Raw genomic sequence first — 13,329 nt, 5'->3', positions numbered from 1 at the left:
TAGCAACAAGGAAAGGAATGAAGAGGCACTGCTGTTGACAGGTTAAATATGTCACAACAACATTCATACCAGTAGCTTCCGTACAGTAAATGCAGGCAGATTATGCAAATCCTGCTGCTGCACGTGTTTATTCAGTAAGGACTGTGGTGCTTTAATTAACATCGTAACGGGGAATATGTCTTGTGATGGCCATTAGCTTCTGTTTTTAATGTGCGTTGGCGAGGTATTATTCTGAGGTTTATTTGTTTGTCACGCATCTCTGTTTGGAGCCTGGCCTTCCCGGGATAATGAACCCTGTTTGTTTTGCAACCGGTCCGCGCTCGCGGCGAGCACGTGTGTGATCACGAGGGCAGAGTTCCACTGTAAGTCAAATTTTAAACAGCCCTTGAAAGCACCGCTTGTTAGCTACTAAAACCAGGTTAATACCTGCGAAAGAAGTATGAGAACCATCTGCCCGACAGTAGCTTAACCACACATCCCCTAGACTGCAAGATTCTGCACCCTTAATTGCTTGTTAAGAAGTACACTGTGTTAATTGTTACATTCATGTTTCCTAATATACTAAGAATGTTGCAACCTAACGGGCTCTGGTCCAAGCTAATTAAGAACATTGAGTGGCGGCACTAGCTTGAATGGCGCCCAGTGCGAGACCCCTGGATTGCGCCGCCCCTACGCTGCGACAACCACAGTCCTCCACCTTTTGCCATAAATTAGAAGAAAAAAAAAAAATTCCTCACGGCATTATAAAATGTATCTACTGTATAAGTACAGGTACTGTATTTACAAAATGCAGGGTATGAAATAATGTCTCAGTGAATGCCCTGTTCTATCATTCTGTGTATGTACCAATTTTGCACAGGGTGCTACTTGGTCACTTTTCAGCGGCTCATTTTCAGGATGTCTAAAATAGATACAGTACTTACATTTTCACCAGGATGCACTTGTTTACCAATATTTTTGAGTATTTGGGCATGTTGACATCCCCCCAAAAAGCTATTTATTCACTAAATATAGTTCCAACACTTACTATGGCACGCCCCTTAAAGGCACACAACCATTGAGAATACTACAGTAATTATTCTATAAAACCACTGTTCTTATATTCTTTGTTTGATAAAAACAAAAACACTACTATTTTTATTTAGTAAAAAATATGGCGTTTGGGGCAGGCTGGAACAGATGAGTGGAATTTCAATTCATTTCAGTCGAGAAAATGTATTTCATATTTTGACTCAATTGATTTAAAAGCTTGGTCACGGAACAAATTCAACTAAAAACTCAAGATAACACGGTACACTATAGAAACATGCTGTATAGATAAGACCAGCTTTTACTTGCCATTCTGATTTTGTTCAATATAGCTGTTCTGTTGGTTAGTGCTTGACTGTCTGCGTCTCTTTTAGCTATATTGCTCCTCTTTATCGAGAGCAAGTCGCTTCGTACCTGTGGCACTAAGCATATTTTTCTATGCAAATCAGTCAGCAGAAGTGTCTGCATCCATTCATCTCCTAACCCATGGAAAGGTTAATGATCGGGTTTGCGTACACGTGTTTCCATGTTACCGTGACTCACGTTCATTAATGTCACAAGTCTACAGTAACTCGAGCGACTACAGAATTGTGTCCCTCGTTGACAAAAACAACAATAGTTTGCTCAGCAATTTATGTAAAATGTCACTTGCAAAGCAAAAATAATAGTCAGTGGTGACACGTGTTGTTTTCAAATTTTAGTGGGCTAAAAGTCATTTGACTCAGAGTGAACCCCCCCTGTATCGCAGGTTTTTCAGCTATTTATTTTTTTGAATGATTTAAAAAAAAAAAAATTTTGTTATAGTATACAGACAAGTCTGAATTCATAGTTGTGTACCACGTTGTCCCGCAACATGCCGGCCAGCACTGAGGTCTACTGGAAGATATGCAGCGTAATTCAGAGCAAGAAGAAGAGGCAGAGAAGGTCCACAATAAAGCTCCAGTAGCAGTCGCTGTTCCCACAGAGCTGAGAGAATATATGCCTGTAACTATTGTATGCTCTGTTTGTGTGTGTTGCTAATCCGTGTGTTTAAGTAGCACTAGTTTGAGTTTTTGTAATTAGCGTAACATCTATGCTAATTTCCATTAGTCCGTCTATCATGTTTCACATACTACAGTATGTTAGTATTAAGCGAGCTTACTTGTGTTGGTTTGGTCATGGTTTGCTGCTGTTAAAATAAACCATGTTGAGTTCTCTTTTGTTTTATGTGTTAGTTTTCCAGTAAACTTAAACTGGGAGTGACAAATACACAGCTTGAACACTTGCGAGTGAGAGAGTCTTTTCGTTTCCTCAATGATATGAGTCTTCCATTTTTTTTAAAATGTGTTTAAATTTTTTTTACTGCGAGGGAATGAGAACAGATGCTAAGGAATACTTTAAAAAGTGAGTTTAATGTTTTTAAAGCAAGTGGGAGGGGTAAAGCTATACATGAAGTGTTTTTTAATATGGTCTCTGTATTCTAGATTTTCATCTCTGGTATCTCCTGTGGTACAAGAGAAAAATATGTCCATAGGGCACCGTCATGTGTGGATTCTTTATCTGAACGAGCTCTGAGTTTCAGTGTCTTCTATTTAGCCACTGTGCAGGAGATGTGAACACTTTATCTGCCAGTCAGTGTGTACCAAATAGGCGAACCAGACATTTAATTAGGTACACCTATTTTTTCTTCTTCAAATTGCTTCAACTGCATTTTACACATTTCAATATTTTCATTTGCACACTATCCTTGTTTGTGTTTCCCTTCTCTTTTTTTGTATCACACCAAGGAGTAGCATTCCAATTTTGTTGTGCACCAAATGACAATGACAAATGTACAGAAGATAAAAAAACACTTAAACCAAAAAAGATCATGATAAAATGAGACCATATCAAGAGAACAGATGCTTATTAAAACAAGAAAGCAATCCAACTTCCAGTGCCATATTATTAGGATTCAATCATAAGTGTATACAAAGATTGTTTTAAAAATGGATGAAATTTTTTTACCTAAGCTCTAGATGTCTTTTTTTGTAGTTGAATAAATACCTGTAAGACTGTATAAAACAATAAGGAAAACAAATCTTGAGACAGATAAACGGGAATAACATTTGTTTAGTTGCAAATCCTTTGCTTACAATAACCATATCATGTTTGTGACCCATTGATGCCAGACTTTAGCATTCTTCTTTTGTTTCTCTTTCTCTTTAGTGGGTAAAATGCATACTCCGTAGGATTTATGTGTGGGTCAGTTTTTTCATACATATATATAAACCAATCAAACAGTAACTAAAAAAAATAAATTTTATATATATATATATATATATATATATATATATATATATATATCCCAAGTGCAACGAAACATAAATGTTTCAAATATGAATTTAAAGATGTTCTGAGTAAACCCTAGCCTTGGACCATCACAAATGAAAGTAACTAAGGCTTAATAATTAGTTGTGCAGTAAATCTTGTGCTTGCAAAAGCATATAACCCCCTGTGACCCAATGATATCAACAGACTATTGCATTCTTCTATCGTCCCTTCAAAGTTTTTTAGTGGGTAAAATGCATGTTCAATGGGGTTTGAGTTTGGAGAGTGACTTCACGCCTTTCATGGTAAATATTGTTTAAATAATCAATGTAATCAATGTAATAGGACTCACCTGTCAGTCACATTTTGCATACTTTTGATCACATGAAACACTGGGTGGGTTGTGTATTCAATTCAGATGTAAACAGCTGGAAGGTTGTTCTTTTTGCTTCATATTCATATTTTGATATCAAATCCAAATGTTTTCCATCTACAGCAAAAACAATTAAATTGGCCTCAATGTTGGAGAACTTTTGAAGGGGAACATATGATATTGTGCCTTTTATGCGTTTAAAAAAAAAAGGCTCCTTCGAAATGTGAAATGAGTCATTGAAAATTCTAAACAGTCCGCCTGGTGAGGATGATTAATAATCATGCACTCTATCTAGGAGACAAGGTTTAGTACAACTGCAAAATCTATTGAGAGCCAACACAAACAAGCGCAGTATCAGAAATTCTGACGATAGTGTGCAGTTTTGATTGGCACTGTCGGTGAGGTATTAATTTAATTAGTTTGTTATAATGTATACTGCCATGGAGCTCCTCAACCTCCTGCAGTCTCGTGTCGGCTGTGTGAAGGAAACAAACATCGTGCTGAATGCAAAGGACGACGTTAGACGGAATGAAGCGCTGAAGTTGTGTCGAGCTGATGGAAGAGCAAATAAAAGTGCATTCAAAGAGAGACAGAGAAGTTAACGAGAAAACCTGACAGGATATTTGTGTTGAATAGTTTGATTCTCTGTGATATCTCATTTATTGTAAAGAGTCACACATCAGATCAAAAATGTATTTATTTAAAAAAAAAATAATTTCAGGGTGACACTTTAGGGCTCTGTTGTGCTTTAGGCGAGGGACTTGAAAGACTTGAGTCACTGTGGAGTATTCGTGAGGTGAAAGTGATGCTACGAGACATGGCGGCTCTTTGTGTCACACTCTGTCCGCCGTGGCTCGCATTCTCGTCTCGTGGCATCAGAGTCAGTGGGGGCGCAGTGATTCATCGCTTCCTCGAAACGGTGTCGGGGTCTCTAGTTTTAATGGTCGTCAGTGTTTCCAAAGAACATGCGTGATTGGCGATTGGCAGGTGATCTGTGCAGGGTGAATCCCGCCTCTTGAAGGTGATATATGATGGGAAATGGACTTTTGAATGGCTTGTATGGAAATAGTTGGCTCTCTGGAGTGCCTGGCCACCCATCAAATGTGAAATGAAACAACCAATTACAGCGTTCCTTTACTATATCGCAGATCACCTACCACGCCCCTGCAACATCAGTGATTTTTATTTTTCTCCTCCTTACTGCAGAAATATACATTTTATTGCCATTATGTTTATGGCTTTTTATAGTACAGTCTTCCCTTGCCTATTTGCGACTCCTACATACAAATTCACCTGTTTGCGTATTTATTTATTTAAAGCTATCCTCCAGTGGTGTCGCTAGGCCTATTTTAAATGTTGTGAACCCCCCCAAAATAATTTGGCTGTATGTGGACATGCCCAAGTTTTAGTGTATTAGCCCCCCTAGACTATTTTGTAGTTGCCCAGAAATCCCCCACTACCCACCCCTTCGATGAAAAGTTATGGCCACACAGTGTACAACGAAGTGTGTCGCCCACACAATATCCTTGTTCACGGATGGAAAAGGTCACTCAACACATGTTCCCCCCTTTTATATAAAAGCTATGCTTTGACACCATATTGTGGGATTTTGTTGCCAATGAACTATGTTAAAGTAAGGGGGGGGGGGGGGGGGAGCTTCTGTTTTTCAGGCCAAAGCCCTGTTTAATAAAGTGGTGCTTTGCTGTCAGCTTTTTGTATCTATAGGCAATTATCAATGGAGGAAAATGAACTCTTCAGTCGATGAGACAGGACAAGCACTTTGAGAATAAGTAAAGATACAATGTAATAATAACTTGCATGCAAGGAAACGGTTCAAATACACCTGATTGCTCTTAAGAAGTTTCTGCCTAATTCTCAGGTGAGGTCATACATATACACACATGAACATCATCTACAACTGGACCCCCAAACACAGACATCTTGCTTTGTCACACTGAAGTGATAATCCAATATCAGAGAGGGAGGAACAAGGTCTACTTTCTTATTCTCACACTAAAATGAAAGATTATGTGATCCATCCATCTATCCATTGTCTTCACCGCTTCGCCTCACTAGGGTCGCGGGCATGCTGGAGCCTATCCCAGCAATCATCGGGCAGGAGGCAGGGTACACCCTGAACTGGTTGCCAGCCAATCGCAGGGCACATACAAGTAAACAACCATTCGCACTCCCATTCACACCTACGGGCAATTTAGAGTTGTCAAATAACCTACCTCGCACTCACATTCACACCCCATTAACCTACCATGCATGTTTTTGGGATGTGGGAGGAAACCGGAGTGCCCGGAGAAAACCCACGCAGGCACGGGGAGAACATGCAAACTCCACACAGGCGGGGCTGGGGATTGAACCCCGGTCCTCAGAACTGTGAGGCAAACGCTCTAACCCGAAATCCCGCACAGCATGAGCAGTATAGAAAATGAATGGACGCATGCTCGTATGCGTTGTAAAAATGATTTTGTTGCGCTGGGTCAATGTTTCCGCCCTAAAATTGCAGGGATGAACGCTGCGGGCGCTTCCTTCTTGTCAGCAGTAGAACTTAAGAATCCTTTGAGTCTACTCCGTAGCCCGGCGAACCTTCTGGAGGTGACAAATATGACCTCTTACAAGTAGTAGTAGTAGTAGTAGATAACTTTATTGTAGCTGAGGGGGCCGTTGGATTTGGCACAATCCCAAAGCACTTCATGACTTGGCATCAGTATTATAACAAAGAAATAGTCTATAGATCAGACACCAAAAGAGATAACATGAAGACTATACCTCAAATACTACAATACATGTATACACCCTTGGGTACGACTGTCTAGCTTATTTCAACGGATTTAGGCATTTTATGGGTTGTGATACAAAAGAGAGAAAAACAGAATCTGTTCGCGGCCATAAGGCGTGGGCAGAAGCGACGACGAGTTGGCAGTAATTTCAAATAAGATGCCGCACGTTTCGTATAGTCACAGTGTGCTCAATGCTCTGTAGTCTTATCTCAAGTTAACGTGTAAGTAAGTATTCCAAATGTCAGATCATTTCTGATAAATACACCACATTCATGTTCCGTGTACTCCCTATATGTTATTGATTGCCACCTCTCTTGCAGCACGGAACATAAAGCAGCAGCTGGAAAACAAAACAAAACAAAAAAAGTTAAAAAAGATGCACATTTTCAGCACGGATGCATTTGCGTGCGCCACTGCTTTTACTGTTTATTGGTTATATTGTTTAATGAACTCACTCAATGGAACGTAGCAGCAGCTGGTCAGATAACGACTGGAAATGCATGAGCACAATGTGGCCTGCTGAACATCTTTTTCTGTATTTTTGCTTGCATTGTGACGTAAAAAGTGGGTGACAGTAGTGGCAAAAATTGGTAAATGACAGATTTGTCAGCAGTCCAAAAAATGACAATCTGTCAAAAATAAGAATATGTTGGCTGTGCACGTAATCATGACTGTTTTCTGTCATCGTCATTATGATATTGAGTGGTTTGCGCATCTGCCTCACAGTTAAGAAGTTCTGTGTTCGAATCTCAGCTGATTTTCCCATGTGATTTGCATGCATGATAGCGTCCGTAGGGTAAGAGTGTGTGATTTAAGATTCTCTTGCATTGTCATTCCGACGGCAAGAGAAAAGACTACATTCACGACACTTTGCTATCATCGCAGTGCATCATCAGTGGTTTTTCATCGCAGTGCTTTGGAAACGCATAAGGGACGACCTCCTCTACCTCCCGAGCTCTTCGGGCGGGGAAAGGGGGTGGGGGGCGGGGAGGTCATTGACGACTACTTTCTGTTTGAAAATCTGCGGCACTAAGTCAGTTTCTGCTGGACTGCCTGTCACTTGTCTGTTGGGGACAATTTACTGCCGTGAAGTACTACATCACAGTACAAATGACACGGCCGCCTTGGCATCGATAGTATTGACGACAATATACTCTCACCTTAAGTCTGACAGCTGGAGTGAAAGCGAGGATAGAGGGCTGCGGATGTTTATCTTCCTGAAAGTGAGGGCATGGCAAGATTTATGGCTGGCTGTTTGCAGAAGATGACTCATTGTTACCGAAACTGCAGTGTTGTAGGACGTTTAGATGTTAAAGCAAGCAGCGTTGTTCATGATTTAAAATGCTGATTGCATGTTTTTCCTCACTTGTGCATTTTAGGTTTCATTCGTAATGAGTAAACACTTATTAGCAATTCCTTTATGTTCATTACGAATGAAACGGTTAAGTGATTTACCATAACATTCAGTTGATCATTACAACCGTTTCAAGTTGTCAAATCGGTACTACTGTATTTCGTGTCTCTGAGGGCAGTAGTTGTCTTTTGTCTTCTCCAATCCGATGAGAAAGAAGATGCCCATGTTACGGTGCTACGAAACATGATGGAAGGCAGCAGAGAGATGACAGTCATATTTTTTCAGCCACAAAGAGAACTATGATAAAAATGTGGGTAGATTTCAGTTTTCTTTTAAGGCTGTGCTGATAATGCTGTCTGAAGGAGAGGCAACACATCAAATTGTTTCAGTCATCGCTGTGATTATCACCTAAAATTGTACAATTTTATTAATTAAATGTATCGTATCACAGTTGTCTTTTATAATTTTAAGTAAATTTCATGGGCATTTTGCATGCACGAGAATTCATTTTGGTCATTGTTTATGATTTCTCATTAGCAAAAAGTACATAGTTGCTGATTTGATATTTGCATGTCTTTGTACCGGCACCTGTGATATCAATATAATCGTGACGTGACAATTTCATACTGTTTAATTTTTTTAACGTTAATGTAGAGTTTGCCGCATTTCCGTGGAACAAACAAATGCTGAGAACTTAAATCCGGACACCCACTTCCATTACTGTTGTTTTGGTCGTTGGCTGGTTCAGCCTTATGCCTTCAATGCGGTGCTTCTTTCATAAGTTGAAGTGGAAAGCCAACTGGGCCAAGACAAGTAATGTCTATAATCATTTGGGTTCACATTTGGGGGTTTCCCCTCATGTAACTCTTAATAACCAACCTTTTCAACACACGCTAAATACCGAGACGTTAATACAGAAAACCGCCTCACCTCCACTGTTGTCGTGTTTCAACTGATGCTTTCAATGCAGTAACTGTTTTTAAACATTTTTAAGTGGAAAACCAACTGACCCAAGCATTCATATTGTTTCCTCTCTAATATAAAAACCAACTTTTTACATTGACGATTTATTCCGATTTTGCACCGCTTCGAATCGTTCCATGTTTTATGCAAAATAATAACAGACAGTGTCTTGGGAAAAGAAATCAGAAGACGTGGTACTTTTAGATCAGACATGGCGTAAGCCGTCTCCATTAGATCTGTCACGGGAGGTTCGCAGCGGGATAGACTGTGTCGACAACATCCCCAACATGAGCCTCCGTGGTGACTCCCGTGTCGAATCTTGTGACTTTGCTCTCACTTGCAAAGCATATTTACATGAGACCGCCTCATTCAGGCTGCGAAATCAATGCGACATTTCCAATTCACGATGCATTCAGTCTCATTGTAGTATCCTGTCGTATTACGGTCCTAAAAAGAGGTGGGCGAGCCGACAGGCAGATGACATCCTGTTTTCATAGGCAAACTGACTGTGTTGGACCAAATTGAAATGTCTCTTTTTGTCCTAGTGTCTGTATCATCGTTTGCTTCTTCCTTTCTTTTGTGTGCGGCTGACGACAACGAACTGGTGCGATGAGACAAGTTGTTCCGAGGACAAAAATTCACATGCTTTTATTCAGTCGCCGAATCTGCATTGGCGATGATCAAAGTGTGATTACTGGCTCTTACTTAATACCCACCTAAAATTAAATACATAAAATCCATCCCTTTATTCGGCCATCTATCTAAGCATTCAACCACTGATCCAAGAAATCAATCATCCTTCGAACAATCCGTCTGTCTTTTAATCCAAGAAACAATCCTTTCATTTGTGCATCCATCTTTGCGGAAAAGTGTCCAGATACATAAAAATATATTACAAAGCTTGATGTGAAGATACTATCAGAATAATGTAGTCCAAAGAAACCATTTTTAAGATGTATGTATAATGGTGGTGACAAAGGTGTCAGATAGCTTCCAGTGAATGAGTGATGGCGCCTGACCACTTCAGAGGGACCATTTAAGGGTCATTATTCCACCATTACCATCCTTGGCAATGACTGTGGACCCCTCCTCCTGTCTGTCTGCGGACCTCCTGCAGTGTGTGTGTGTTCATTGTCACGCCAAAATAAGAACATTGAAAAATACAGTTAGTTTCCGGACGTGAAGAGCAATATTTAAGCAAAAAAATGGTTTGCCAATTGAGGTTTGATGGCTTTAAAGCAAGCTCGAACTGTGCCTTAGTGGCAAGCTGGTACTGTGCCATCAACCATAACCATACAATGACACTGGTCAACAGATTTATTGTCTAAGATTCTTTTAGCTGATATAGAACAGTTTTGTGCTGAATCCAAATATCACAGCTCCGTCAAGTTTTTGAAATATGTCCGATTTATTTATGTATTTATTTATTTTAACAGGTATTGTCACCCCCTAGTGGAGTGTGAGTTCTTCCTTGAATTACACTAACAGTTGGAAGGTTGTGACCTGAACAAGAGAAATTGCTGTCATTTTCGGATTCAGCTTTGACAAATTGTCCTTTTCAATACATCCTTTCACAAATGGTGTGTCACCGTTGCATGTAGCTTGCTTTGTGGTGCACCTTTTTTTTGTGTGCTCTCCCTTCACACTAGCAGGTCTTATTTACCTGGGACTTCTCAAGCATTAATGTAAAATGCTACAAAGCCTCACACCATCTCTTCCGCACTCCCTTGTTGAGCACGTACGAAACAACCACACGTATGAATCCTGTTTTGCTTTCAGTCCTACTTTTCCATTCTTCCTCAACGTTATTTGGCTGCACCTACTACTGCAATTTGTTGTGCCTTAAAGTAGTCGTACACTTGGACTGCGGTCAGTAGTTTTCTTGCCTCCTCCTCCACACATCAACGGGCATCATTGATTTTCCTTTTTGTACCTGTACTTTCTCCAGTTGTACATGGCTGTTTAAAAGGGTTGCTATAGCAAGTTTTTAAAACGTGATGTCATTTGTCTGCTGTTTTTGTCCTAAATTGTTCCATTATTCAAGCATACTACATGCTGTAATTGGGCAGTGTGAAAAGCTTCTGGAGGACATTGGATTGCTATTTTGTACAATATGTTCCCCACTGTTGCGCTGCAATTTGTCTGAGCGCCACACATAGTGTCTTGGACTGTAATTTTGCAATCAAATTGCATCTCTGGAGAAAATGGCTTTCCCAACTCATCAAGGAGAGAATGCAGATATATTTGGATTTGTGGTTGACTGCATGATAAGAAGTATGAGGTCAATAGTCGAGATCCAACCTTCAACTGTTAATGGCATCTTTGGTAGAAATATTGATTGGCATATAACTGCATTTCCTCACGTCAGTTAATCAATTTATTCGCGGAGTAGTGCTCAGTTTTGTCGGTGTGCTTGTACAATCCTAGGAACTGTTTAATACCATCGGAACTGACAACTGTATGAAAGATTGAATTGATGCCGTTTAACATTTCTACTAAGGTTTGTGATGTGTGTATTCCATCACATAGAAAGTTATTTTGATACGATGCTATTGCGCCACTTTGTCAGCCTCACTGGCTTCAGATGAACTGTCAAACTCTCAATAATGGATGACAAACATACCCTTCAAGTCTTTTCACAGTAATACATTATTTACCCCAAGCCAGACAAAACAAATTTTTTTTTGGCCAGATACTGACATATTAATAATGCTAAGGATGACTTTTTCATTTTTCAAAGATATTTTGGCACCTTTCCCGGCAGACATCCTGATCCACTCTAAGAGGATAAAAAGTCCGAGCAGCATATGTAAATAAAAGATGTCGGGACGATAAGAACAACTCAGGCACTCGTAACATGCGTTTGGGGTTTTAATCTTGGCTGATTAACATACATGGACCATGTCAATCAAAACTTGATGATGGCAGAGACGATGCTCGAGTCCCCTATTTCGAGATGACGTTAATGGGAGCTTGTCTCATTTTGGAGGACAGAGATCAGCAGATGCCTTCCTGCTGAGCCTCTCTTTGTCACTTTACATCATCAGCAGCGACCTCCTCCTTGTTTCATGTGATCTCTGCTGAAGTGCAGAGGCTCAGCCGTAATCCTCAGCGGGACACACAAAGACCCGTCTTACATTCTGAAGCCCAGATGAGAACACTTTGTTGAATAATAAATACAAATATATATCTATTTTTTTTTAATTGACTGCTTTGCGAATTGACTCAAAAGAGTGTCTGTTTTCTGTGCTTTGTTCTGATATTCATTTTATCCGGCTGTCATTTCCCATCATTAAATTTAGTGTTTTTGTTCAGAACACCTCTGTCGGTAATATTTAATATATGACTGAAATAAACACCAGGAAAACCAAGTGTTCTTTTCTGCCATTGCATTGAAGAAAAGTTGGATGGAGCTGTTTGCAGGATGCTCTAGACAAGGTCGTCTGATTAGCAGAGTGCTAGTGGAGGAGATGTGATTCACTGGCAACCAGTCCAGGGTGGAGTCTAAGTTTTTGCCCGAAGTCATCTGGGATCTGCTCAACCATGAACAGAATAAGCAGTTCAAAAAATGGATGGAGGGATATATAGCTGGATAGTGGGATTTTTTTAATTAAAAAAAAATATATATATATATATATTTATTTATTTTTTTAACAGTGACAGAGATTGCGTAGAGCAATGGCCTTGAATGATGGGCCACCCGTCTTACATTAAGCAAGTAAAGATCAAGACTTTGAGGAGTTCAGACCAAGAAACCAGGTTGAGGTTAAATACATTTGTTATTATGTTTAGTATTAGTTATGAAACATTTGTAGAAATCTGTGAAATGTGAACAGACAATGAAACACTTAACATTAGTTTTCCATGTTCAACAAGGAGTGGGAAGAGTCCCTTACATTTGTCCCATATGAGTGCAGGACAAGACAGCATTGAAATACTGGTCAATTGATTCCGAGACCAAGACCAGTAAAACTTGAGACTTGAAGACTGATTTTGAGTTCTACAGCACGACTTAAATCACAGATCAATTGATTTCCATTTTTCTCTTCTGCTGTCCAGCATGTGAGTTGATGAATCAGGGGATCCTCGCGTTGGTCACCTCCACAGGCTGCGCCGCCGCCAGCGCACTGCAGTCCCTGACCGATGCCATGCACATCCCCCACCTGTTTATCCAGAGGAACGGCGACGGCGTTCCACGTACCGCCTGCCAGCTCAACCGCAGCCCGGACGGCGAGAGCTACACGTTGGCCGCCCGGCCACCTGTCCGCATCAATGACGTCCTGCTCACCCTCATCTCGGAGCTGTACTGGCAGAAGTTCATCGTCTTCTACGAGAGTGACTATGGTAAGATTCAGTTCATCTATTTGGATTGCTGAAAGGAATACACCAAATCCATGTTTCTTCCAGGCGGTGCAGTTTTGTATGGCTTGAAATGGTCAGATTTGGTATGGTATATCCAGATCTTGCTTTCCATATTGATAGTTTTGTTTTTTAGCCAGAGTTAGTAAATTAGGGGTTGGTAAAAATAT

General features: G+C 40.3%; 1 protein-coding gene across 3 annotated transcripts in view; it reads left to right on the top strand.

The window, feature by feature from the left end:
- Positions 1-13,329, top strand: part of grid1a (glutamate receptor, ionotropic, delta 1a) — a 269,061-nt gene that overhangs the window by 136,899 nt on the left and 118,833 nt on the right. For all 3 annotated transcript variants that reach the window (XM_061690419.1, XM_061690421.1, XM_061690420.1), the window contains one exon: positions 12,860-13,144. In XM_061690419.1, coding sequence (XP_061546403.1) covers positions 12,860-13,144 — 285 coding nt within the window. The remainder of the gene's footprint in view (positions 1-12,859; positions 13,145-13,329) is intronic.

Source organism: Phycodurus eques, chromosome 11, assembly GCF_024500275.1.
Source record: "Phycodurus eques isolate BA_2022a chromosome 11, UOR_Pequ_1.1, whole genome shotgun sequence".
In the NCBI taxonomy this organism is placed as follows: domain Eukaryota; kingdom Metazoa; phylum Chordata; class Actinopteri; order Syngnathiformes; family Syngnathidae; genus Phycodurus; species Phycodurus eques.
This window is presented reverse-complemented; position numbering and strand designations above follow the sequence as displayed.